Genomic DNA, 26,448 nt, shown 5'->3' with positions numbered 1-26,448 from the left:
TACAGCACTGTATTATTCAGATGCTAGTGTGGATTAAAATGTCAGGCCCATGGTTGCCCGTCCAGGTTAGCCCAGGGTTGAATAAACCACAGAAATCTTAATTTTCTGTAAAATTTATTAACTACAGTTGTTACAGGAGTCTTGTGAAGCAGGGAGGTGCCTGGACAGCCTTGATTTTCGTTTTTATTAGGATTAATTACAAGTATGGATATAAACAAATAGCTGATGAAACAACTAAGTTTCCTATCATCTGCAAAACATTAATAACAGGATTGTAGGTACAGCCTTGGAGTTAGGACTACGGAGGGGACGCGGGTGCCCCCTTGTGTTCCTATTAGAACCTTAAATAGTTTTTAATTTGTTATCCCACCTCACCAAGCCAAGAGAAGTTGTCTCAATCATGTAAAGCTTTTGCATTTTAGCGTTTTAATCTACATTAATAACCAATATGAAGCATAACTTTATAACCAGTGATTCTATTATACTGCAGACTTCTTGCTAATTTCAGCTCTATTGAAAACCACAAAAGGTGACTTGGTTGTTTTTACATTTAAGTATAACATTTATCAAAGGAGATTTTTTTTTTCCTGGCTGCTTTAAAGCTGAGGATTTGTTGCTCATGCCTTGCTGCACAAACTGCATTCCTTTGTCACATGCATTTTTTTCTGCTATTTATTTAATTCACTGCCACTTTCTTACCTTACATACGCTACCCTCTATAGACTTAAAATCATCCACATGACCTTTCTTTAAATATACTACACATTGCTTGATGATCTCTAGAGTTGCTTTCTGACATCTAATGAACAAACCCTGCAAATGATATACCTTAAATGATACACCAATGTTTGCTTTAGCCTCAGGCATTTGATGACAGCCATGTAAAGGAAAATAATGAGTCATCTCTACTGCAAGGGAGCTTACAGAGAGCTGCTGATCCTTCAGCAGCCACATGTATTCGTTACTTGGATTTCCCAGCAGGTAGGATAGACACTGGATCTGTTTGCACTTCCGCATCAGACATCTTTTTGGAGCCCTGTAGAATAAAATATAGAAATTTATAAAAATTTTCAAATATTTCAGAACAGTTAAGTCTGGGATTATGTGTCAGAGTTTTGCTAGCAGATATTCTCCACTCATTTGAACTCTCTGCTTTTCTTAATTTGCCCTTTATTTAATATGCATAGGTACATGAGCACCATCTGTATCATGACAATCCCAGAAAGCTACTGCTTGTGACTTTGCCTGAATGTGTTGGTTATTTTAATATAATTTTCCCAGTCAGCATGGAAAGCAATTGTCTTTAGAAATTGGACTAACGTACCAGAGACATGTTGCTGTGTACTTGTAGTATCGTAGTTTTGGCATAACTTTCTCTAAAATTTCCCTGGCCTAAACGGTTCACTGAAACCATGCTAAGAGTCCTTCAAGCATGATTAATAGTGTATTATAGCCAGCCTTGGTCTGCTCTAAGTTAAAGGAACATTAAATACTTTCACGCATGACAAGTATTTGACAATGTTAGAGTGATAAAGCTTTTTTACACTACAAATATCATTCTGGTTTTGGAACCAGTTCAAGACACTAATCCGATTTAGATGAAGGAAATGCATAGATCTAGCTATACCAACTAAATTTTTGACATGTAATTGATAAAAACTTGGCTGCAGTTTAAGATGCCTTGACCTGATTTTACTGGCCTTGAAGCCATCGAAACTTCAGAACGTAACAGCAAAATGGATCCACAAACACTGTTTCAGAGGTCACTGTTAACATTGCGTAGAATGCCAATCCTGTTTGTAGCTGGATACCTAAATCATTACATGCTAAACAGAAAAAACAGCATGACAGAGCTAAAGCTGACTGCTACGTGCTTTCCCTACAATAGGAACTGTGCAGAATCATATGCGAATTGTCCTTTCACACAGTAGGTTTCACACTGGAAACCTGACTCATCACTTCAGGTCACCATAGGACTGTTCTGTGTCAGACTGGGAGCGTGAAAGAGCTCAACTTCCTCATCCCTTTCAGGGAAGTAAAAACAGTGGGGTTTTTATACTGATTAGATGCCACCTCACTGATATTCTTTTAACTTTTCACCTTTGAAAATCTAAGTATAAAAAAAGAGCAGCCAAAAATCACAATGGACTAAAAGAATCCCCTGTCTTAAACTAACTGTAATCTCGTGCAGCTCAACTGACTGCAGTGGGTTTGCTTCTGCTTACACCGATGTTGAGTTTGGAAGGCACTCTAGAACAGAATAAATTTTTTTGGCCACTTCTATGTAACAGCAAATGGAAGACACATTAAAAAAAGTAACAGGTTCTAATATCCATCAAACAATATCAAACGAGCTAGTCATTCCAAATTTATACAGCAACCCTAAAAACCTACGCATCAGTTAAAAGACTTCCCACATTACGAGAGTAATGGAGTCTGTCAGCTGTAGCTGTTCCTGTCTGATACATGAAGATATTAAGCCATTTCTAGACTGATCTAGGAAACAATTTGCCATTCTTCCTATGAATGGGTGGAGGGAGGAGTAGAGGAGGGGGGGCTCATTTGAGATAATCCCCATTTTGTCTCATTTAGTACATTTGCAGAAGCGTCATATGTTATTTGCTTACTCTACAGTCTCCCTGCTGCACCCATTTTCAAGGTGGTTGCTGATTAAAGCAGGAAGCTTTGAGGGAGACTGGCTGATGTTTCTTGTTAAACTGGAATTTCCAAGCCCAGTCTGAAATAAAGAACTTTGTTCCTGCCCTTTTAACGGACAAATTCCAGCTCTGCCCTCAGGTTCAGAAGTACAGGTACCACCGGCTCACATCTTGCTCTCAGTTACTTCGCATAACCCCTTCCAGTGCAGTGGAAGTTGCCTGCATTCGTGACAGCTAAGCTGGAACATATTATTTTGGGCAGAGCACTTTAAAGTGCACACACAGGAATGTCAGGGTATAGGAGTAGCTATTTTTTTCCCAGCTTGTGCTCAGGAGAAGTTTGTGTCAGTGTACCAGATACTCTGATCACAATAGGTCAGGATACTTTCCGCATGCTAAGCACTCCCAGCTTCTGACAACTTCAGTAAGAGTTATTCCAGCTCAGAAAACTATGTCATTAATTTTCTGTTTTTTTTTTTTTTTTTTTCTTTCTAATCTAATCTTTCTAAGACTGACTAAATACCTTTGCATTTTATATAGCTTATAAATTAATCTCTCTTACCACAGGAACAACCACTAGACCTTATCGTCTGTGCTAAAACCACGCAGCTAGGCTGTAACACTGTTTGCTTGCATAAGTAGCTCCGTTTCCATCAAACGTTTCGGTATTTGTTAGTCCAGCTGGGAGCAGATGCTTGAACTGAAGTGTTCGCATCAGCTGTGCTCCTGCACTACGACATCCTCTGACTTTGTGCCCTGTCCCAGAGGAACTGATGGATTCAGGAGAGAGTGGTGTTAAAATAGCTGCTATTGAAATAGCTCACCAGAATTTAGGAGGAGCTTGGTGGGCAGATGACATGAGCAAGTAAGGCCTGCTGGATCCTCTCTTAAATATCTCCTGCTTCCATTTTATCAGCATAAAGCTTAATATTTCTGCTGAGTTGTTACCAGATATTTGAGTTGGTATCTTGAAAGGGAAATTCTGGCATTGGTTTGTGTGTGATCTAGTACTTTTAGATTAATGATTACACCTTCCTGGGACTTCGTATGATCACCTAGGAGATGTGTAGATTATTTTTTAGCAGCATTGCAGAACTAGGTTTCTTAGGTGTGAGTAATCATCTTGGGGATATTCAAAAAGAAGCAGTCATTTTCTGTGAGGTATTTTCCATACACAGACCTCATTGTTGTGGGTTAGGTCCCCCCCCCCCCCCAGTTCAAAAGCACAATAAACTGACCAAATCAGCTGTACTGTTATCAAAAACTTCACTTTTTTTTTTTTTTAAGTGCCATCTTTTGTTAACAGGTTTGGGAAGCTGTAGGAATACTATTGGCCTCTATAATTGCAACAGAAGATAAGGGACTATACAGCCAAACTGCCTGGCATAGTACTCGAGCAAGCAAAAATCTCTCTCAGAACATCTCTACTTCCTCTACCTTTATTCTGCATTTTTTCCCCAAATGGTCTTTTTACCTCTTCACAATCTCCTCTCTTGATCAAAAAGCTTTTCTTGCCCTTTGAATCGAGACACCTTTCCTGCCTCTCTCTGTGTTTTTCATGAACTTGCACTTGAAAGCATGTTTCCTCACTAGCTTGAACTTCCTCATATCTCCCTCTCTGGAATAATTCTAAATTTGTATCTGTTGTTAAACTCTATGAAAGATTTTTGGATACAGCTTGGATGAATGACACCATATAAAATAAAATGCAATTGTCAACAGATAAACCCTTTCTCACACAGTGGCTACAGCGAGAATTTTGACAAAGGAGGGCTGTCAGTGCTTAATTTCAAAAAATGTCCAGACCAGAAAAACAAATCTCCATTATTTCCAGAAATAATAGAAGTAGTTAACATTTGCCCCATTTCTAGATAACCTATGCCAGAAAAATGTGGCGGTCTTCCTCCCCTCCAGTTGATGTAAGAGATCTGTTACCATCATCTAAGTGGTTTAAGGAACAGCACTCCCGATTTCACTGCTGGGGCGAAGTTGCCAGTACCCAGGGCAGGATACGACACCTACGCACCATGCTTGTGAGCGTGGATCAGCTGTTACACACATGCGCCGGTGTTACGCACAATGGAAATTTCATACAGAATTTGGAGGCAAAGGGGGTGAAGAAAGAAAAGTGCACGAGCATGCACGCGTTTGATAACTGCAATCAGCTAGTATGATTCACAGATACATGTAAAACAATACCCTGGCTTTTTCACATTGTGCGAAGCAAAAAGATTTCTCCTCTTGACTTTGCTGGGTGCCAAGATGAGTGGAAGGCAATGCAAGTTGGTAGTTACCCCAGGTGAGCTCCAGAACTTCCTTGCTCCATTGAAACTACAGGAAAATCCCACTGATTCATGGTGGATCAGGATTTTACCCCAGAACAATGGGGGTTCAGCAGAAGTGGCTGAACTGTTGCTAATCAATACTGCAGAAAGTTATTTTTCTTTTGTTCTTAATTCCCCTTCTAATATGTAATTATTTTGGTAATGCAAATCGCCCTCTGTAGGATACATAGTAATTCTGTGAAATGTGTGCAAATTAAACACTTCTTATGATGTGGAAAAACATCTGCCTCTGAATGAGTCATACTGGTCTGCAGGGCAGCCTAACTTTATAACCTGGTGTCCTATCAGGGCTAATTTTCAAATCTGCGTTACCATTTCAATCTATATTGCTTGACTTTTCTTCTTTCAGACCTGGAGATTGCCTAGCTCTTTTTCTTTCCTGACAGCCTCTGAAGTAAGGGAGGGAGGGAAGAAAAAAAGCTGTATGTCTCTCAGGGGAGCCAGATTCACTAGGAATCATTGCAGGTGACAGTTAAATCTCTTTAGGTTCTTTGCATCCCCTGAAATTTGTGATGAAGCTCAGTTTACACACAGGGTTTCCAGAAGATGCTAAAAATGACCCCGTAGCTCTGTGGACATTCATTGCTGTTGTGACAGTGTGATGAAAAAGGAGCAAATTGCATCCTTCCAATTGATTTATAAAAAGCAATGGAAATCTGCCCTCTTGCCGAGGCTTGAGAGGCAGTCCCAGGTCTAACTTGTGCTTTTGTTTCTACATTGGCCCCTGAATACGGCAAGGAAAAAAAAAGTTTCCATTTAATGCTCTGAGGAACCACTAGCTACATCAGCAACACCAAGCCTTACAGAAACTCAGATTTTTAGTATGCCGAATTCTTTCATTTCAACATTTCAGGCTTCAGTGAAGGGGGCATAGCAAATTTGTGGTACAATTTAACAAAAAAAGCAGGAAGAAAAAATAACATATGTATCCTTTTTTGTGTACTTTAACTAGTCTATAACTGATTGCCAACACGAACAGCTTATCTTGTGACTGCTATGCTGGTTCCCGCCCACCCAGTGGTCTACCTTGATTCTTCCCTTGCAGGGATTTCCCAGCTGCTCTGAAGCAGTGGCTGAACCACCATCATGGCAGGCAGGTTACTCTGGTAAACCGGCACCACCTCCACTTTTCCTTAATAAACACACCGTAATTTGTAGGTGGTTCAGTACCTGCTACAGGAACGGTTGAGTCATCCCTGTAGCCAAGGCATGAACCTCTAAAACAGAAGTGTGGGAATAATTATAGCTCTCCCATAGGAAACCATACCTGCCTGTGAATCAGTACCCTGAGGCCCAAGTTTTCTTGCCTTTGCCCAAAGACATGCTGTTGTTTGGCCTTAATCCTGCAAGCTGCTTGTGAAGCTGCACTCCATCTGAGCACAAATCTCACACGGTTAACAGCTTGCAGGCTGAGTGCTTAAATCAGCTGAAAAATTACTAAAAAGATAAGATCAAGTTAACGTACAAGGCTCTTAAAAAACCCTCCAAGTGACTGCCTCTTCTCTGTCTTCTTGAAGGAGGGTTCCTTTGAAGCGTCTCCTCCGTTCTGGATGGAGTCGGTCTCGGCTGCTTGCTGCTCCCTGGCGTCTGGCTGCTCCCTGGTTTCCTGTTTGCTGCCTTTCTGCTTGCTCAGCTCCACTGTAGACTTCTTGTCTTTTGAACTCTCTTTGCTCTTTTGGCCCACAGGTTCACTTTCAGCTGGGGCAACTGGCCTCTCTGTGGAGTTTAATGTCTAAAGCAGTTTCAAACAATGGTTATTTTTAGTGTGAAATGTAAACATTTTGGAAGGCGATCCATAAATACATTAAAAAAAGAAAGGCCACCTGGCAGGGAGAAATCCTGCTGTCCAACAGGTTTTCATTTACAGAGTTTGGGACGAACTCCTGCAGCCTTGACTTAGGGAAGGACTCCCAGGGAGCCGATAGAATTACTTACATGAGCAAAGACTGCAAGATCAAACCATCCCTGCATAGACTTGCTTTATTTATATATACGTCTATGCTGAAGCTGCTTTAGGAGGCAGAGAACATGCATGGAAAGACGCAGAGAGTCACAAGCATGCACTGCCAACTGAAATTCCCCCAGCTTTTGCATCCCAGGCTGTGAAAGCACCCAAAAAGTGCAAGGAAAACATTTGGGAGAGAAAAGAAGTAAAAGACACCATAAAGCAATGCGTAAAAACCACCCCACTATAAAACTGCAACATTCCACCAAAAAAATAACAACAAAAGGTTTAGCTATGGAAGGCCACAGCATCATAGAAAATTTTACATATAAGAGCAAAAGAAGATATAGCAAATATTCCAAAGACAAACACAATGACAGAGCACCTATTTATAGTAAAGGAAAAGATTCTGAAACTCAGAGAAGTGCAGGAAATGTTTGAAGTTCACAGGAAAAAAATCAGATCTGGCAAACAAAGGATAAGACAATGAAACTGTCACTGTTTGCAGAGTAGCAAATGACTAGATATGTTTTTGCTAGGAGATCTGTTTGCAAATGTGATTTTCTTTTTTCTTATGCAAAAAATCATATTGCCTTATTTATTAACATAATAATTAAAATAGCACACAAATTTGCCATGTTGAAAAGCTTGAAATCTTACGTCTGCCCTCAGGGCAAAGCCCAGAGCTTAATGCTGTGTAATTTTTCCAGCTTTGGGGAGTTTACCATTAGTCTTGAAATATTTGGTGTTCTTCTAAAGGCCTAGGGTTATACACTTACATGACAAGCTTAGCTTTCATTAAAAACATTTTTAGACATTGTGATTTCGGAGAAACATCTGAAAGCAGAAACTCTAGAGAACAGGATGCAAATACACCTCATATCTATTTAAAAAAAAACCCTCAAGCCACTCTAATTTTGGGGAAACAAGAATAAGAGGGAGTAGCAATACCACCACTGGCCTTTTTCACTTGATTCACCTTTCTTCCCCATCTAATCTTAAAAAAAACCCACATTTAAAGTATAGAACCTGCAACCATTTAATACATTCAGTCTTTACCAGTTAGCTTAAGTCCTCAACAAAATATGTGCTTGTATTTAACTATTTCCGTTTCCAAAGGACAGACATACATGGGTATATATTTGCTTACATCTGGATTTGTCTGCTTTTAGACTTAAAAAAATACAATCATGAAGCTAGTCTTTGCTCTAGTTCTGCAGGAGATATGTGAAGATAGCACAGGAAATCTGGAGAGGGAGGTGATCAGTAGCCCCATACACCACAGGCAGGCACCATCTGAGTGTCAATAGGTTATTAAAGCAAATTCAATAACCTCAGAGTCCAGGAGAACTGTGGTCTGGGGCTGCACAGACACCACACTACCTGCATCTTGTTCACCTCGCTTGAGAAGAGAGACCTGCTTGGGTGCACTTCTGAGTGCCCAAGTGATGCAGGAGCTCTCCCAGCACAAGGATGAACAGAACTTCATAAACCCAAATGTAATTCTGACTCACTCTGACTCATTTTAGCCATCAGATGGGAAGCTCTCACTTGCTGAACCCATCGGTTAGTTTGACAAGATCCATCTTACTCTTATTTGCCCGAGCTCGCTTTTGAAATGTTTCTCTTTGGTACAATTGCAAATGTGCACATTCAGTTCAAAAATAACCACAGCCCCCAAAATACAGCTATGAGACTGGATACATCTGAGTTCAAAGGTGCAAGAACAACTTCTAACCTTTATTAACACACTGTGAAATCTGTGGGTTTATTCTGCGGGTGTAAAATTAGAGTCGAGTCTTCCTCACCACACGTGTTTGTGTAGGTGCCTCATAGTTACAGTATTGCAGCCAAATCTGAACTGGATGCAACAGGACTGTTTCTGTGAGCAGGTTTGGGCCTTTGATGTTAGTCAAACAAAACACTTGAAAAAATATTCATAATACATTTTCCAGGCAAAATAAGAAAAAAAATTCCAATCAGATAATCTCTTTGAGGTGTTTCATATTAACCTTGAAAGGCAGGAAATTGGCATATTTTATATTGATGGGAGCAGCTCAGGAAATACAAAGTGAGGCCTATGAATAATGAAACATGTTAATGTTTCTTATTCTAAAGGGTGATCTGCACCTGACAGATTGCTTTTACTCTCTCAATGTTAACAGTGCACTGAAGAGCACTGAAGAGAGAAAAAAAAAAAAGAGATTAACAGGATAGTATTTTTCTTCATCCTGTTACAGGAGACCTTAATCCAAGGCTGCTTTTTAAGTGCAAAAGGCAGACCCCTAAATTTCTGTAGATTTTGGATCAGCGTTGTAATGCATTTCTGTAGCATACAGAATGGCAGTGATGAAAAGTGAAGAAAAATCACAGCATTCCAGAGATGCGATAGCATAATTTAAGGAGATCATTTCACAGAAATTCTAAAAAAGGAAAAAGTCAACAGCAGATACAGTCTTCCTTGAGCTCTTCTGTGTAATAAAACCGTGCTAATTTACACCAATGCAAGCAAGAGAAGAAGGAAGACTAATTAAAACTGAGTTAAAAAATGGAAGGAAACTGGCTACTAATTAAAACAATGAAATAATAAAAAGTAGATCACAGACTGTAACTTTCACTCGCTTAACCCAGATCATTTCATAAAGCTGCTGTATGAAATAAGGAATAAACGTTACAAGACAAGACTTTCTATATTTGGGTGCTTTTAGAGAAATAATGCATAAAGATTAACCTTAGTATCAAAGGACATCATGAAAACAGGAAGAATGAAAAAATAATTTTACTATTAATTAAAAAAGGAAATAAAAAAGGAAATTCTGAAAGGTCAGTTTTCCATACAACTTCAGTTTTGCTCTCAGGTTAAAGGAAACCCTATGTCTCTACACAGAACCTGCATTTTATCTCTCGTTACTGAATGTAATTATTCTGGATAGCTTGACTTGCAACAGATGAGGGTTTGACTCTCAGAAAAGGTAACAGTCTTTGTATTTCTAATGAAAATATGATTTTTCTGAAGCATTTTTAAAGCCATAAAGAATATAATGTAAAGGTCACATCCAAAGTTTTGGTTTAGCTTTTATGAACACAGAATGAAAGAAACAAAAACAGAATAAGAAAAAATATTTTCATGGCTTTTGTTGAATTGCAGTGAACGGTTTTCATTCTCACTTTCATGTCTCTTCTATAGAGTTTCCAACTAACCGATCCTTTCCTCAGCAGACAAGTAAATCAACAAAGTAAAAATTATTCTAGCTGTGTGTATTTAGTTTCACTGCCTAAAATACATGCAGAAAGCCAAGGTACATACAGAAAGTAAAATAATAACAAGAGAGAGAGGAACAAAATTGAACATAAACCCACTAATTATTTTAAGAAAAGGAACACACCTGGAAAAAAGCACTTTTTAAAAATCTGATAGTGACCCTTTAAAATCCTGTTTAATAGCATGAATAGGTAAGATAAATGGATAAGTAAAGAAATATGTAAATATATGAAGCTCAGCGAGCATGTAGCACTTTTCTTTCAGTGATTTTTATATTTCAAAAGCTAGAGCTGTATGAAAGCAGGTGACAACCCATCACCAAAAGATGAAAAAATCCAGGCACTTACTTGGTGACTGGAGCTTGGGCCATTTACCTCTTCTGAACTGGTTGTCCCTCCATCACCCTTGACTGACTAAAATAACAAAGGATTATAGGACTTCTAACTGGGTTCCTGTTTAAGGCATTAATTCAATATGAAAACACACATGAATCAAAAAAATGCAACGTTTGATTTAAGGATACTCTTTACAATACTAAAACAAAACCAGACATTTCAGAACCTCTACCAACATTTTTGAAATACCCACATCTCCAAGGCAGATTTTTGCTGGTTCTTTTCTATGTGAAGTGACTGTCTCTTGCAAGTCAATTTTCTCATTAAGGCCTGAGAAAAATGAACGAGATCGCAGTAGACCAGAGATCATATCAGCCAGTGAAGAAGGCAGTGCTATCAGCCCTGCCGCTGTAGTTTTCTAGGAAAGAGCTTTTGCTTGCTTTTCAGAGACAAATCTATCTCCTAAGATCTACTGGGACTTCCTTTCTATTTAATGATCGTACTAAGTGCATATGCCCTGAATAATTAAAATCCACTCAGCTTTATGGATATAGTTTTATATTTTATCATCAGCATCTATTCTTCGCAATTTTTGCTTTCCAGTTTATGCCTTCTCTCTCTATACATCTAAGTAATGGCCCCTCTTAGGTGCCCACTCTCCCCAGCCAGGACAATCAGAGCAGACCCTGAGGCTGCAGCACTGGCAGCTCCTTCAGACAGAACCTTGACTCTGAAATATGTTTTTAAGGTACGATCCCCTGTTTCTCTCTAGATTTAAAAATGAGAAAAACCTGTTTGACAAAACTAGCTCAATGAAAAAAAAGTTACAAGATTTGTGACAATTAGATTGAGGCTTAGTTACAATTAGTAATAGAAAAGAAACAAAAGGAATAGTATGTAGATGTTTAATTAAAAAGTATGTTAGAGGGTTCAATGTGGTATTCTCCTGAGTACCATATAAGCCACAGAGCTTAGCAGTAAAGCATAAACTCCAGAATTTCAAAGTGCCCAAATTTAAATGTCATTTTTCATTGCATAAGTTCAATGAAAACAATGAAAGGATGTGACTTTTGTTCTAAAGATAGATCAGGCGGATTCGTGGTTTTCTGCAGCTTGTAGATTTGTTACTTGAAGCACAACAGTATCAGCTTGATCCTATGTATGGTGTTATTGCAAGGACCTATTTCAGTCTCTGATTTTCCTATAAAACCACAGAAAATCAATATGTAGCAGCAGCGTGATAGAAAGCGAAACCACTCCGTAACAATTCATTACTTGTCACGAAATGTGGGAAAAATACTCTTTCTGGAACATGCCGCTGCTCAGCCTTTTGCATGTTTATGCTCGTGACTTTCTATCAGTGTAAGAGGTTGCAGAAATGGAGGGGAGGAAGCACCGTGTGGTCTGTCTTAACATTACAGGATAGAAACTCAGTCCAGAGTGTATGAAGATGTATTGTGATAAGATCTAGTTTGCATTTCTATTTCAGCAAGTCTTTAAATGCCTTCAGAAAAAAAAAAAAATTATGCTACAACAGCAACTACTTTGTTACCTTTTTTCCCCTAAAAAAACCCCAAAACCAAAAACACACCCCCACCCAAAACAAGAAAAAACCCTGGTTTAGCCAAACTTTGGTAATCCATCTCTTTTTTTTTTTTTACCAGACCATAAATAACAGAATAAAGACCTTGAGGTCTTTGCCTAGACAAAGTTCCCTCTTGCCTTCAGTGAAACGTATACGTAAGGATCACAAGGGTTTCTCTCTAGAGCACTGCTGAGCGCTGATCCTTGCCTTTGGTCATTTAGGATTGCTGCTGCTGAAAGCTTCCTGCAAGGGTTTTCTGTGGCAGTAAGGGTGGATCAGCATATCTTTAAATGGAGGAGGGTGGGGACAGGCAATAGACTTCCTACATTTTCATGAGTAATCATGGAAAATTAAGGTGGGACAACATAAAATAGTTATTCTTGATTCCAAATGCTATTTATTACATAAAAGTTTATTTATGTGGGGAAGCAGGCCAGCACAGACACTGCAGAGAATTTGGAAATAATCTTTTTTAATTATTCCAGAAAGATATATTCTCCTTGGGAGCATCTTCATTAATCCAGAAACAGGACATTTTATTTGCAGAGACCATACTCAACCCTATCTCCAACCAACCGTACTGCCAGTCAGCTTCCCCACTGAGGACAAAGGCTACAGCCTCAGTTTACAGTTGGTAATTCTGCTCATTCTGATCAAAAAAAAGCCATTTTACACCCTTATCTCCACAAAATATCTCAAAACAGACATTTTGAGAGGATTTATCTTACCTAGCTCTGCATCTGTTTATATTCTATGGAGAAAAGCAGGAACTTTGAGGGCTCACATCATTTGACATAGATCCTAAGGGGCTCTCAGACCTGATCACCACTATTCAGTGGTTTTAAAGGAGTGACTAGCTCAGGTGTAGCCACCTCTGTCAAGACATCTGCATTGGGTCTGGTGTATCCCACCATGTAAATAACAACAGAGCTATTTGATTTTGATTAATGAGGCATGAGTGTCTTTCAACCGGAAGCACAGGATTTCACATTCATGTAGATGTGGCTTAGTTTGATAAAAGAGCAGCAGTATTTCTTTATCTCTTATTGAATCACAGGGCTTTAAAGTAATATTTTATATCTTTTTATAATTTCCCCAATAGCTTTTATAGCACTAGTTAACACTCTCCCGTTTTAACCACAGCAATGACTTTTGTGACCTTTGCAATTGCAAACAATTTGTCACAAATAAGAAGATACATCTGTACTTAGCAAGTCAGCAGGCAGTCTTCGAGATACACACTGCCTTTTCCAGAGTAAATGACTCCTAGTTCTCGCAATGGCTATCCTTGTGTCAACAGTGGTAACTATAGTGCTAGGGATCTAAATGTCTACTTCCTATCAGCCTGTGCTTGTGCTCTGTGAGTACAATACATCATCAAAACTGAGGCACATGGAGAATAACTGACTTGCATATCTGAGACTCAGGACAGACTGAAGTAGAATTAAGCTTAATTTCTGAGTCCCAGTCTTGACTCCTAAGAAGATAAGATGCCTTTTCTTAGGCACCTGTGTGGTTGACCTGTGTAACATAACCATGGATGTTAACAGAATACCTTGGGATCATCTTCTGCAGGCAGAAGAGAAACCCAGTAGACAATCATATTAATGTAAAATTAAAAGTCAATCTCTTTCAGCAGCCAGAGCAATAATCCACCTATTGCCAGAATGGAGACTAAACAATCAAGTATATCTGTAAACAGGAGCCTGGATTTTATTGAGGAAGTCCTGCCACATTCCTTCCCACTGCCAAGCACTGTTTGTTTCAGAGACCGTAAGTACCTGTGCTTGTTAAGATCCTATCTTATAAGAATTCATGGCTTGCTCCACCTGCAGCAAGGCAGGAGGAGTGCTCCAAGAGGACCTGCTGGATGAGTCAGTGACCGGCATCACATGGACGGCACGGTTTGTACAGGCTCTGATGCCACTTCAAGGCATTTCCCACACCTCCAGGAGCCTCCTGCCCCAGTGTCACCTCCGGGAGGCGGAACACCACAAACTACATTTAGGCATTGTCTGAGGTTTGTCCAGATTTGCAAGTAAAAGAGGTTGAACAGATGCAATGACATGAAGACATCACTTCCCCAGTGCTTCAGGTAAGAGGCGTTAAGGATTGGGTTCCTCACACCGGTAGAAAGCACAAGGGGATGGTCTGATGGCAGGCCCTTTGCTGTGCTCCTCAAACGTACCTTCATAGAATCATAGAATTATTAAGGTTGGAAAAGACCCTTAAGATCATCGAGTCCAACCGTTAACCTATCTCTGCCAAGTCCACCACTAAACCATGATGTGGCCAGAGCCACAGTGTAAATTCTCATATGTTTGAGTTAGTTTTAAATTAACTAGCATTAGTATGAACAGCAGACTAATGACATTAGCATGAGGACTGAGGAGGCTGCAAATGGCAGCCCCCCAAAATGTGCAAATTACTCTGCTCTGAGCTCCACGGTGCCAGAATCACGCTGCTACCAGGACATGAGCTAGCTACTGCAAAGCTGGCTCAGGAATTCCTCCACTTTATGGCTGTTACTCTAGGGTAGACAGACCTCAAGAGAAAACTACAGTGGAAATGGACTTTTTCCAAGTGGAACTTATACCTTCCAATACACAGTCTACCAGTATAGCTATTCTGAGCAAAAGGGCCCTATTAGACATCTCTACCATACTCAGCTCTCAGCCCCACAGCACTGGAGCTTCCCTCACTTTTCCTTGTGAGGGAATCAAGTCCGTGTTGGAGTCTTAAACCTTTCATGCATTTTCAGCACTCACCACTACTTCAAAAGCTTTACAGAAGCTAGTTGTTTAGCAGCGGCTTAAAATCCTTCTGTCTGCCTAAGGAATCAGAAATACTGATTGATCCATTGGCACGAAGCTGTAGGGCAGCTACATAGCTCTGATTGCGTGCAACAGCATGGCAGCGACCCAGTAATGCAAAAGTTATTCAGAGGAAACAGCCTGAGACATACTTCAAGGACAATAACAAATGATCCACGATCTGTTTGGAAATTGATAGGCAAAAGCAGAGTAGATGAATACTAAAGGTTTCAGAAAGCTGCAAAACCAGTTACACAGTTAATACAATTCTGTTTCCCACGTGGGTAGATGTTTGCCTACACACTAATTCTGTCTTTCTAGGCCAAAATCTAGATTAAGCCCCTGCTCTGATTAGAGCAGCATTATATCTACTGCTTTCAACACAGCTCTGTTTTCTTCCACAGTTACTAAGATAGGTGTGGAACTGCTTTATTTTTTAATCAGTGCTAGTTTTTTTTTTTGGTAGGGTGACATGATTTGAAGTCATGGTTGCCACGGATGTCAGCGTTTGATACGCGTTGCTCCCGAGTCACCTGCATGCCTAGCATGTGCCATGGTGACCAGCCTCCATGCAGGATGACCAAGTCCCCTTGGATTTAGGAATAAAGTTGAGATTTTTTCCAAATGAACTAATTTTGTCAAGTGTTATTTGGAATTAAAGGCACCTTGGGTACACAATTCTTGGCTGATATTAAGAATTTTAGCTTAGATTCTCAAACATACCAGAGTAGCTAGGTAGTAAAGTAACTCTGAAGAAAAAGTAAATGCACCCATCACAGTTTGGGCTGAGGCTAATAAACAACTGAAAATAAAAGAAACATCGTAGTCTTTTGGAAATAAAAAATAAATCAGGATTTGGAGTGTTGCTTGTACCTTTAGGGTCTGACTCACAAGTTTAACTGTTGACAGTGACTGTTCACAGCTGTATGTACCAGCACGTACCTGAAAGCAGCCAGTTCAGACCACCTGGGCTATTTATTACGTTGTGATATAAGAAACGTTTATCACATTTTAATGTAGAAGCTACTCTGACACCCACACCATGTAGCTGCTTGAAAATAAAACAGTATTGATTAAAAATAGAAATCTTTCGTACACATTTGCAAACCTTGCCAAAATAGATCAATTGCTATATAAATCCTCAAGGCCTGCTATAATTTTAATCAGAAAAGTATTAGTTCTAGACTTGGATTACTTTCCCGGCCACTTTTCTAGGCTCTCTTGAGGAATAGCATCTGGCTGCTGTTTGTACACAAATCCACCAGGATAGCTCTTCGTACCTACGACCACAAGACGGTACCAGCCACATCATCACCTCACTGGTTTCCTTCTTCCCTCCAGTCACCTTTCTGGGAAGGAGGATTAGATTCTACTTTGTGCCTTTCTTTTTTCCATCTAATGGATAGCGTCTTTGAAGCAACAATTTTACGTGTAACCTACGTAAAAAGTTTCACTACTCAAAATAGGACTCCCTGAAGCAAGCACAGGACTTGGCGGTGCAGCGCCGGGGCGCTTGACACTGCCGTGGCTCGGAGCAGGCGGTTTGCTGCAGGAGCACCTGCCCCGGTCTCGCCCCGCGGCGCTGACGGCCCCCTCGGCGGCCACCGGCCCCGGCGGGGGAGAGGCCGCGGGCGGCGCCGGGGCGGTTCCGGGCCGCGCCGCCAGGGGGAGGCGCAGGACGCGGAAAGCGCGGGGCGGCGCGGCCGGGTCACGCACCGCGCGCTGGGGCCGGGCGCCCGCGCGCCCCGCCGCTCGGCGCCGCAGCGGCCTCAGGCGTCACCGCGCCCCGCGTGCGAGGGGCGCCCGCCCTCGGCTCCCGGCCTGCCGCGTGTTGCTTACCAGCTTAAAAAGCTTCCTCAGGTTCGCTTTGGGGGTTTTGCTCTCCTCTCTTCTAGGTTTCGCTTCTGCGGCTTCTGGGCTCTTACTCTCGTCTTTGCCAGGAGCCACGGCTTCTAAAGACGCGTCTGCTTTTTCATTGCTTACGATCTCTGCTTCTTCCGATGCGTTCTGGGGTTAGTTGGGGCAAATATTAAGAAAGCAGAAAAAAAAAATATTCAGACTTAATCGGTGAGGTTTTGGGGTTCTTTAAAGAGGTTACAAAGTGCCTCAGCGGTCCAGTAAGTTGGTACATCATGAACAAAGGTGGCATGAAAGCATCCTCAGCATCACTGTACCTGTCCAGGTTTCGTCAAGAATTTGATTCATCCCAATTCAAAGGAAGTATATGAGCTGGTGGGATTTTAAGCACTTGTTTAAGCTGAAGAAATACCCTTTCTTGAATTGCAGTACCAGTTCCCAAACACAGTGATTTATCTTTGATTATGGTTTAAAAAGAAAACAAAATTACTTACACCTACAGTAGTATGTGCCACAAATAGATAACACTCAGGTAAAACCAGTGAAAACGAGAAAGATGATACCCAGGAGTTTGCACACAAAAGAAAGAATAGGATTAAGTAATTAAAACACACCACAGACTAGTAATTGTTAAAACTCGTTAGCACCCTTCTTAGAGAGTGAAATACAGCAATGCAATGTCCCAGCCACAGCATTCTCGGACTGGCCACATTCACAGCATTAGCTCCTCTTCCCAGATGCAAAGATACAAATGACTTCTTGAGGTAAAAGGTAGTTAAGTAGCTCATCTGTTACTTGCCTTCATCCCACGGGTCACAGTCACCCTCTTTGATAGTGATGACCCTCATTTGAATTCAAGAAAAGCGGCTGGGTGCTCAGGACCCTTGCCTTTATAGAAGGATTTTGGGTCCCACTGAGCTTTTGTGAATTACTAGAAAGTTCCATCTATTGTAAAAGTACTTCGACCAGAGACATGTGGTTTGTAAATTCCTCTGAAATATGGATCCCCATAAGATTTATTGATTAATCTCCTGCTTGTCTCATTCCACAGCCTTCTCAATGCTATCCTGGGAATGCTCAATGTGGTTAACTGAACGAGACCACCTGTGCAGCGCAGACTATGCGAACAGGAGGCACATTTCTGCTGTAGGAGGTGGAGGCACAGCCGGGCAGGAGGCTGAACATGCATTTCCTTAGCTGACTCTTCTGCCCTGGTAAATAACGTTCTTCTGTGCCCTCAAGAACTACTAACTTCCATCTCACTGTAATTGTATAAAGATGTATCTTCCTTTCTGCCATAAATAGAAGCTGTTATGCTAATAACCAGCAAGCCCTTTATCATTCTGCAGTTTATTGCAGAAAGGTACAGAACCTTATAAAAGCAGGGTAAGTTCCACCCTCAGCCTCCAATACTGAATCAAATGGAAGCAGTCACCATAGGTATCGGTATTTCAACACATGCTGCTGCTTAAAAACCAGCATAGCTACAGCTGAAATGTATACTATGGTTACTAAAGGAAAGAACTGCTGTAAATAGGTCTCAATTATTTGTATTTCACAATTTTTACTTGTACTTACAGGAACTCACATGTAATGCATACTCATAGATATTTTGACAAAATTAATTTTAGCCACATGAACATGAGAACATTTAAAAGATAACAGGATTCTCTGCAGCCCCAGATCCTGACTCAGAATGGCAAAAATGGATGCCTCCCCCAGCAGCAGCTTACGGTACTACTGCCCTCGTATAGTTTTCCAGTTGTCTTCAACTCAGTGATTCCCATGCAGTATCTTTAGTTTAATAGCCCTTGATGGATTTTTTCCTACAGAAATTTAGCTAAACAATTTCTGAATTGATAGAAATTCTTGACATCCAACAGCATCCTGTGTCAAAGAACTGTACAGCTAAAGTATGCTTTTTTAAAAAAAGTACTTTTGTTTTGTCACTAAATAATTTGATACTCTTTGCTGCTTTTGAGCAATGACTGATCTTTCCTGTTCACCTTTTATTTACAGTAGTCATTCCATATGCTACTGTCATCTTCCGTTCCGCCAACTCCTTTCTGAGCCAAAGAAAAAAAAAATCCTGATTTTGTAGTTCTTGATACAAAAGCCATTCAATATATTTATGCATTTTTCCTCTCAATATTTTACCATTTAGTTCTGTCATGTTCTTTTTGAGTTGGGGTGACCCCAGATGCAAGATGGGGACTCACCATGGACTTCCACAGCAGCATGAGAGATTTTGCTGTGTTCTTTACTCCTCTTCTGTGGAAGAAATGAGCATTTTGGGGGTGGGGTAGGGGGGAGAAGAATGATGAGGGAATAAATATTCCTTGTCCCCTGCTGCCAGAGATGACTGCAGCACAGCCTGCTTCCCCATGGAATTGTAGATTTAATTTATATTTATGAACATTTTTGAGATAATCAATCTATAATAATTTTAATCTATATTTCTGCCTATTCACACATACATATAATCAATTCACCATCTATTTGCTTGAAGGAAGTGATTCATTGCATGAGTTGAAACAGTGGCTCAATAAAGCAGCAACCTCGCTTCTGGGAGCTCATCATTCAAAGATTACAGTTTGGGATCATATTACTGCTACGCTGTTACAGCTGCAACCTAAATGAGTTTTGTCTCTCAAGCTATGTCTATGCAACAGCGTTAGTGTCGCTACCGGTAACAAATGCATCTTGGGGCAAGATGCCAAACTCTGAAAAGCACTGTCTATTTAAATAAAGAAAAGAGCTAAGTGATAGTCAACTATTCAGAGAGATTGATTTGCTTAATCAGTGACTTTTTGTACATTTCTTGATGGATTCCATAGGAGGCTTTAGGAAAGTTTAAATCCTGTTTCAGAATACCTTATTTTTAGTTTGTTTGGTTTTTTTTTTTTTTTCCTCCTTTTTTGCTTAGGTATCCAATGTACCTATGCAGTTACTTTAATTTGGTACTATTAGGTATATCAGAGTTGTTGCAGAAGTTACAGGTTATCTTGTTTGAGATCTTCAGCGTGCTATTCAAAATTTTATGATAAATTTCTTATAATTATCTCTGGGAATCATTCTTGCGTACCTGTCTCTGCCTGTAAGACTGAATTAACTGATGTTGAAGATTTTCTTTTATGATTTTGTGATCTCAAAGATCTCTCTGGAGGCCTAGTCCAACCTGCTCAAAGTTGCTAAGGAACTTGTCAAGTTGAGCTTTTAGTACCTCCAAGGCTGGAGGTTCCACAGCTTCCGTGCAATCAGGTCAGGTATTCAGATATGCTGGGACAAAAGGAAACTCCAGAGACATTACCAAATCCTCTCAAATAAGACTGATCATGGTGACAGATTCTTGGAGACTGATGACACATGACCATGGTATATTGTGTACTTCAGAGATGCAGGGAATGCCTGCGCATGGTCTTTCAGTAGAAGGGAAAACCCCTTTCAGCTAAGAAGGTTTTCTGACATACTTTTAAGAACAGAGTTTTTAATTTGTGTTCCTGTTTCCCCTAAGAAACTGGAAGAAAAATTGCTATTTGTGCATTCAAGAGAATCGCCAAGGTGTTTCTGGCAGGAATTGAGAGTGTAATAGGAAGAGCTTGACAAAGATAAAAAGTCAATAAACTTTGAATGATGTTATATTAACCTAAATGGTTCTCTAGAGCAGTGGGCTTAAGTTACTACTTTACTTCCCCTAGGAGAAAGAGAAAAATTATATCAAGTTTTGTGACTAGTTTTAGGATGAAACTGCAATTTGTATATATTAATAATTTGCAAACAGCCCAGCTCTATCACCTTCATGAGTCTTTAATGCTTAAGTGTTCTCATAAATGTAAGTTATCTCCTTATACCTATAAATTGCATCAACTGTGGTTGGTGGATTCACAGGTCTAAATTCTACCTCCGGTTTCCTTAGACACAAGTTGTAATAAATTCAACCTAAGTCAGCAGCTATTGTTATGCACCACAGAGTATTTTACTTTTTACTAGGCTCTTTGTTTCACTATGTTTGGGACGCATTCTTCCATCTCAGACAACAGCGTCCCTAGTTTTGTCCTAGTAACAAGCTTACTTAAAACAGTTATGGTGGAAAGTTTGTGTCTACTCTTTGAGTCTTCTTCTGGTTCTTGTTTTGGAGAACTGTTACTACACCATTTTCTTATCTAGGTTCCTGACCACATGAAGTGTTGCCTTATGAGAGTGTAACTTATTTTGTGACCTGGATAACTAAATAGGATAGGAGTTTTCCTTTTGCTTGCTACACCTTTCCTCAAAACTGAGATGAACACTATACCCTGCTTTGATCTTGTGCTAGAGTCTGAATTGGCACTCTCCACTGCATTTCATTAGACTGAAGGAACAGTTCTGTTTTTCCTGGATCATACCTTTTTATGAAGCAGCTTTTCTTTTTTCTTAATAATATACATGAGAGAGGACCTTTTGCTCAAGAAATTTCCACTTAAAGAGCAGTCATGCTTGCGATCTGTTCCTGCCACTCACAAGCAGGAAGCAGCGAGGGTTAGAGAGACTTTCATCCACCTTTCTGCCCTCCTTTGCCAGTGCAAAGATGACCGAGGTTGCTGCAGTTAAGGTAGCTCACCTTCAGCCATCAATGTGCTCTCGGACCTCCACCCTGAAGCCCCCTGTGACCTACAGCAGCTGCCTGAAGGTGCCACTCAGCAGATCTTGAGCTATAACAGCTCAGACTATTAACTAATTAGTATTAACCCCTGTCAGCTTATAGTTAAACCACACAGATCTGTAAACAGCCCAGGAGCATGGTTCTGACTCACAAGTCCTATCGGGTTTATTCGTTGGGTTGAGGAGGTTAAGGGCCCTCCCTGCTGTAAGGATGGCACCTATGCCAGCAGTCAGGTTGTGAAGTGGCCCCCAAAAGCCCATTGCTCATTGTCCTCCTCACTCCCTCACTCAGGGGGAATTCTCATTAAAGTTTCTTCATCTGTTTAACCCAGCAAAAACAAAAAAAAAATGGCCAGAATCTCCTTCTCTCCTGCCTGATAGGTGGTATATTCCAGGACGGAGTTTACCTGCTCCCGTCCTGGAATATATGGGAACTTGATAAGTCCTCAGTAAGTTTAACATTTATCTCACACACTCCACCCAAATATTTATCTTTGCTTTCCTGTGGCAGAGTATGGTTGCAGGCTCAGCAATAAAAAGTATTATTCGGCTTCACTTAATAGCTAACCAGTTTGCTCTTTCTATTATCAGTGCATAAATACCCCTCAGTAGAAAGGGCATGATTTTTCTGTTTGTATTGCAACAGAATTACAACAGCTTAAAATTCTAGTTTTTAAAAAAAATATATCCACTTTTAAAGATAATACACAGTAGTCTAAATAATACTCCCTCTATCACTTTCCTCTATCATTTACTGTCATGCTTTGATCAGATATAAATGAAGCGTCGTGTTTCTCTGCCCTGATCAGATATCTACAAGGTCTTGAAAATCAGGCTTCCAACAAAAATATATGAAATTACTAACTAATTTTCTATTAATATATGAAAAAAATGCTAGTATGACAAACATTTGAGTAACAGTTATGAAAATTCTTGTGCAGACTGATCAGGAAATGGGGCAAATACAGTCGAAGTGGTTTCCATCTGAGGAGCTGAATAAAGATTTTCTTTTTCTTTTACATATTCATTTGTCTGCAGTGAGAGCAGCAGCATTAACTGCAATGTGTTGACAGGCACTTCATTAGCTTTACTTTGAAGTAAAAGCTCATCAGAAGACAGATATTTGAGAGACTGCCTGGAAAGAGAGAAGTTGGATCTGAATCCTGGATCTATTGAGTGTTGTGGTTGCTATTTGTTAGTTCAAAAAGTAAAACTACATATGACTGAATTATACACCTGTTTGGAACAGTTGCTAGCTTCGATTCTCTATCCTAGCAAAAGGGCAGTACATTAAGGGTGCCAGAGAGAAAGATAAAATCATTGCAGAAAAAAAAAAAAGACAGAATCCTGAAACCAAGCTGAGTTTGAGGCTAACCTGCAGTCTAAGGACTTTTTCTTTACATCTATCCTTTTTTTTTTTTTAGCTTCAAGCTGACTGGGTCACCAAGGTCTTTCATCAAAAGAAATATAATATTATTTCCTGTCAAGAAAATCCAGTAAAGCAACATCAGCCTTTTATAGGTAAGGATTCAATGCTCAAACCTGCAGGTTTTGGGTTTGGTTGTGTTTGGTTTTTTTTTTTTTTTTTTTAAATCCTTAGGACCAATTTCAGTTCTCTTCTGCAGAAATTTACTCCAGAAAACTTGCAAAAACATTTGGTCTGGGGACAATTCCAGACCCAAGAAGTCCTAACTAAGCAGAAATGGCCTCATTTTACAAAGTTAGAAGTTAGATTTCACGTATTACTGTAGTTCAGTACATTTAGGTAAATGATTTAACTAACCCTTAATATTTTTGGTAGCAGCCAAAACCTGCTTGGAGTTGTAGAGAGTTCTCTATGCTTTCCATTCACTGATGTAAGCAGCTTTATTTTAATGATGATGTAAGATAAATTAAACCCAACGTTATGAACAAACAGAAGTGAAAGACAGAATTTTGGTACAAGGGTTATACCCTTGAGATGTTTGAGATCCCAGAACTTCACATGAAGATTGTTGTAAGGTCGAAAAGACACAGGGTAGTTACCTAGACCTAGTTTAGCTTGGCTATAATATGAGATACGGGGAGCTGGTGTTCACTGTGGGCAGAACCTACATTATACAGAGCAATAAAATATCTAAAGCTACATTAGTATGAGTTAATCTTTCAAAATAAGGTTTTGAAATCTTACCAAAACCTTATCAGATTTTTTTTTTTTTTTAAACCAACCATCACCACCAATCGCTCCCCCCCCCCCCCCACCCTCAGGAGTGATTTTTCACTATTTGTCTGCAAGGAAACTTTCTTACATACTTTTTTTTTTTCCCTTTCTCAAATACACGAAGGGCCTTGTTACTTCATTATGAAAATACTGAACTTCAGACCAGATTTATTACTCTCAGTTTTACACTAAAACTGCATACAACCATCTGCCAGAAAGCCTTTTTTTTTTTCTTATTTCATCCTGATGTTCAGCATACATCCTGCTTCCCATCTCTGTTTTCAAATAAGCCAGACTACTCGGACAGAGGAGGAGGTTTCCGTAGCAATAACAACTGTATAAAAAACCCTCCCTCTCCCTCTTCTTTACAACTTTCCTCTCATTCTAGGTACCTGATTCACCCCGTTCCACAGGAAATTAAGTCCCAAGTAACAAGTGTTTCAAGCTTAGATTGTTTTCAAGCATGTTTACTCTGTAAATTTGTAAACACCCTTTTTTAATCTAAGTAACATACCCAAACTGTATCTCCAGTATCACTGCAATAGGGAAAATACAGCTAAAGAAGCTGCAGGGCTAGCTACTCTGCCAGCATCTGTGTGTTTGGAAACATTTCATTTCTGGGATTTGAACTTGAACAGCAGCCCAGGAAAGCAGTTATTCCACATACAGTGATTCAGTAAAGTTTAATACAGCTCTTCTCTTAAATGAAATGAGAAAAAATAAGCCTTCAGCTTATAAACCACTGAGGATTCATAGAAACAGGAACCACATTTTCAAAATTAGTCCTAATTTTAGTTAAAATTGTTATTTAACCTGAAGAAAAATATATCTTCCTTAGCAATCGACTTCAATCCCTAAGCTTAAAGACTGATCCACTCTGGTATGAAACTTTTTCTTATTGAGTAAGAATAAACCCACCAAATTCCAGGTTTTCAGACATGTAGAACTAAATCAAGCAGTTCTCAAAAATGAAATGTGTTTTTCTAGCTATATCTGTATTAAAGATATAATTTAGTAAAGAATACTATAATCTCTGTAGGATTTTTAACAAGTGTGTTGAATTGACAGAGTAATATTCCTTCTTCCATAATATCATTCGAAAATAGTACAGACAGGTTTAACGACTACAGTTTTATCAGATTCTTCTGCCGGAATCTAACTGCGTGTATATGTGACCGCCCAAAGCTCACGGGTGCATTTGTAACTGTGTATATCAGTTACGCCCCTCATACATTTAGCAAGTAGGACATGCTCATCTTTGCAGATTTGGCTGCTTCACTGTACCTCTATCCTCAGCAATAACTCCAGACGCTGTGTGAAGATGGAGCTGGGGGATGGACCAGCTCCAAAATCCAGACATACCTTTTTCCAAAAGAGCTTGCTCAGTGGCATAGGAGTGGATGATGCTTTCTCCTTCGTCACCTCCTTGGGGGCTTCAGTGGTCGCTGCCTGCTGTTGGGCTGCAGGCTCGGGGGCTTTTGTATTCTGCTTAGTTGTCTGCGGCTCTTGAGAGGAAGGGACATTTTTGTCTGATTTTACAGAGGTAACAGGCTGCTGTTCAGTGCTCTAGAAAGAAACGTGAACACATAGGCTATTGGAAACATGTGAAGGACAAGGCAGTTGGAGAACATTCAGTCCTCGCCTGGTACAAGAGGTAAGCGTGCAGTGGACCACCATTGCACAGGACACACCAAGCAACAAGGTGCAGCTCACGAGCTGCATTGCCCTGTCCTTGCAAATGAAGTAATGTCTTGAACAGAGGAAGCAAATTATATAGCAACCCACCCTTCATAACAGAGATGATTAATTGATTAAGAAATTGACACAGTGTCTTTGAGACTGAAAAAGACAGTGAGAATAATTACCCTTTGACTGCATTATTCATACAGATAACTTGAATCATCCTACTCACTTTGGTATTAGTTGTCTGTTGGGTCTCTTTTGCAGCCTGAAGGGAAACAAAACAAAGACAAGTCTGTCTCTAGCAATGTCAGTGCTCACAGTTACACAGTTCAGGAATTGTCTGTGTCACAAATTATTTTATTTTTAGTGAATGTTTGTGAAAGTCCTGGCTCCTGCAACCATGGAAACTGATCTCTGGCAGAGGCGAGGCTGCCTGAAGGGACTGCCAGATCGCATCCTTCTACCTGCAGCAGCGTCGCAGTCTCGTGAATTGCTTTGTGCTCATGCTACTGTGCTTGCTGTCTTCAGCTTGTTCTTTAAAAATACGTGTATTTACATATGCATTCCCAGCTTCTTCAGGTAAGACATTACACAGGGTTTTAAGATATTAGCAGAGATCTTTTTCTGAGCTGGGTCTGCATGTACAGCTTTCAGTGCACACGTAACAAGCCAGAGCTGGGTCTTTTCCATTGGGGGAATTGCATACCAGTCGGGGACATGCTAACATCGCCTTCAAAGCGGGAGGCTTTGCTTTCTGGGATACAAAACATAGGCAGATGACTGCCTGGAAATGAAGGGCACAGAACAGCAGTGGCTTTATAACTTAGAAGCAAGAGTTGCAGCTCTACAGAGAGGAGCTCTGCAGGTGCTAGAGGTTTGTTTAGTCCATCCACTCGCACTTCAGTGCTTTAGGTGGGATTTACTCTTTTGTAAAAAAAAAAAAATAAAAAAAAATCATTCACAGTGATGGGTCTCCTGGTTTCACCAAAATACATGAAGCCAGGAGGAATCCAGTTTGTTAAAGTCCTTCCTGGCTGACTGATACTGCTTTATATCAGTATCTATTGACCCTAACATCCAGCATAGCTTACACTGAAGAGGAGTTTGTGAGCTGTACAAAAAGAG

At 40.1% G+C, this 26,448-nt stretch overlaps 1 protein-coding gene across 1 annotated transcript in view; it reads right to left on the bottom strand.

The window, feature by feature from the left end:
• Positions 1-691: 691 nt before the first annotated feature.
• Positions 692-26,448, bottom strand: part of BCAS1 (brain enriched myelin associated protein 1) — a gene marked incomplete at its 5' end in the record, with an annotated part of 54,740 nt that continues 28,983 nt past the window's right edge. Inside the window, 6 exon segments of the mRNA XM_082325596.1 lie at positions 692-1,036; positions 6,468-6,734; positions 10,557-10,622; positions 16,782-16,949; positions 25,003-25,206; positions 25,553-25,588. Coding sequence (XP_082181722.1) covers positions 962-1,036; positions 6,468-6,734; positions 10,557-10,622; positions 16,782-16,949; positions 25,003-25,206; positions 25,553-25,588 — 816 coding nt within the window. The 3' untranslated portion in view covers positions 692-961.

The sequence above is a fragment of the Platalea leucorodia genome, assembly GCF_965183815.1.
Source record: "Platalea leucorodia genome assembly, chromosome: 13".
Lineage (NCBI taxonomy): Eukaryota > Metazoa > Chordata > Aves > Pelecaniformes > Threskiornithidae > Platalea > Platalea leucorodia.
This window is presented reverse-complemented; position numbering and strand designations above follow the sequence as displayed.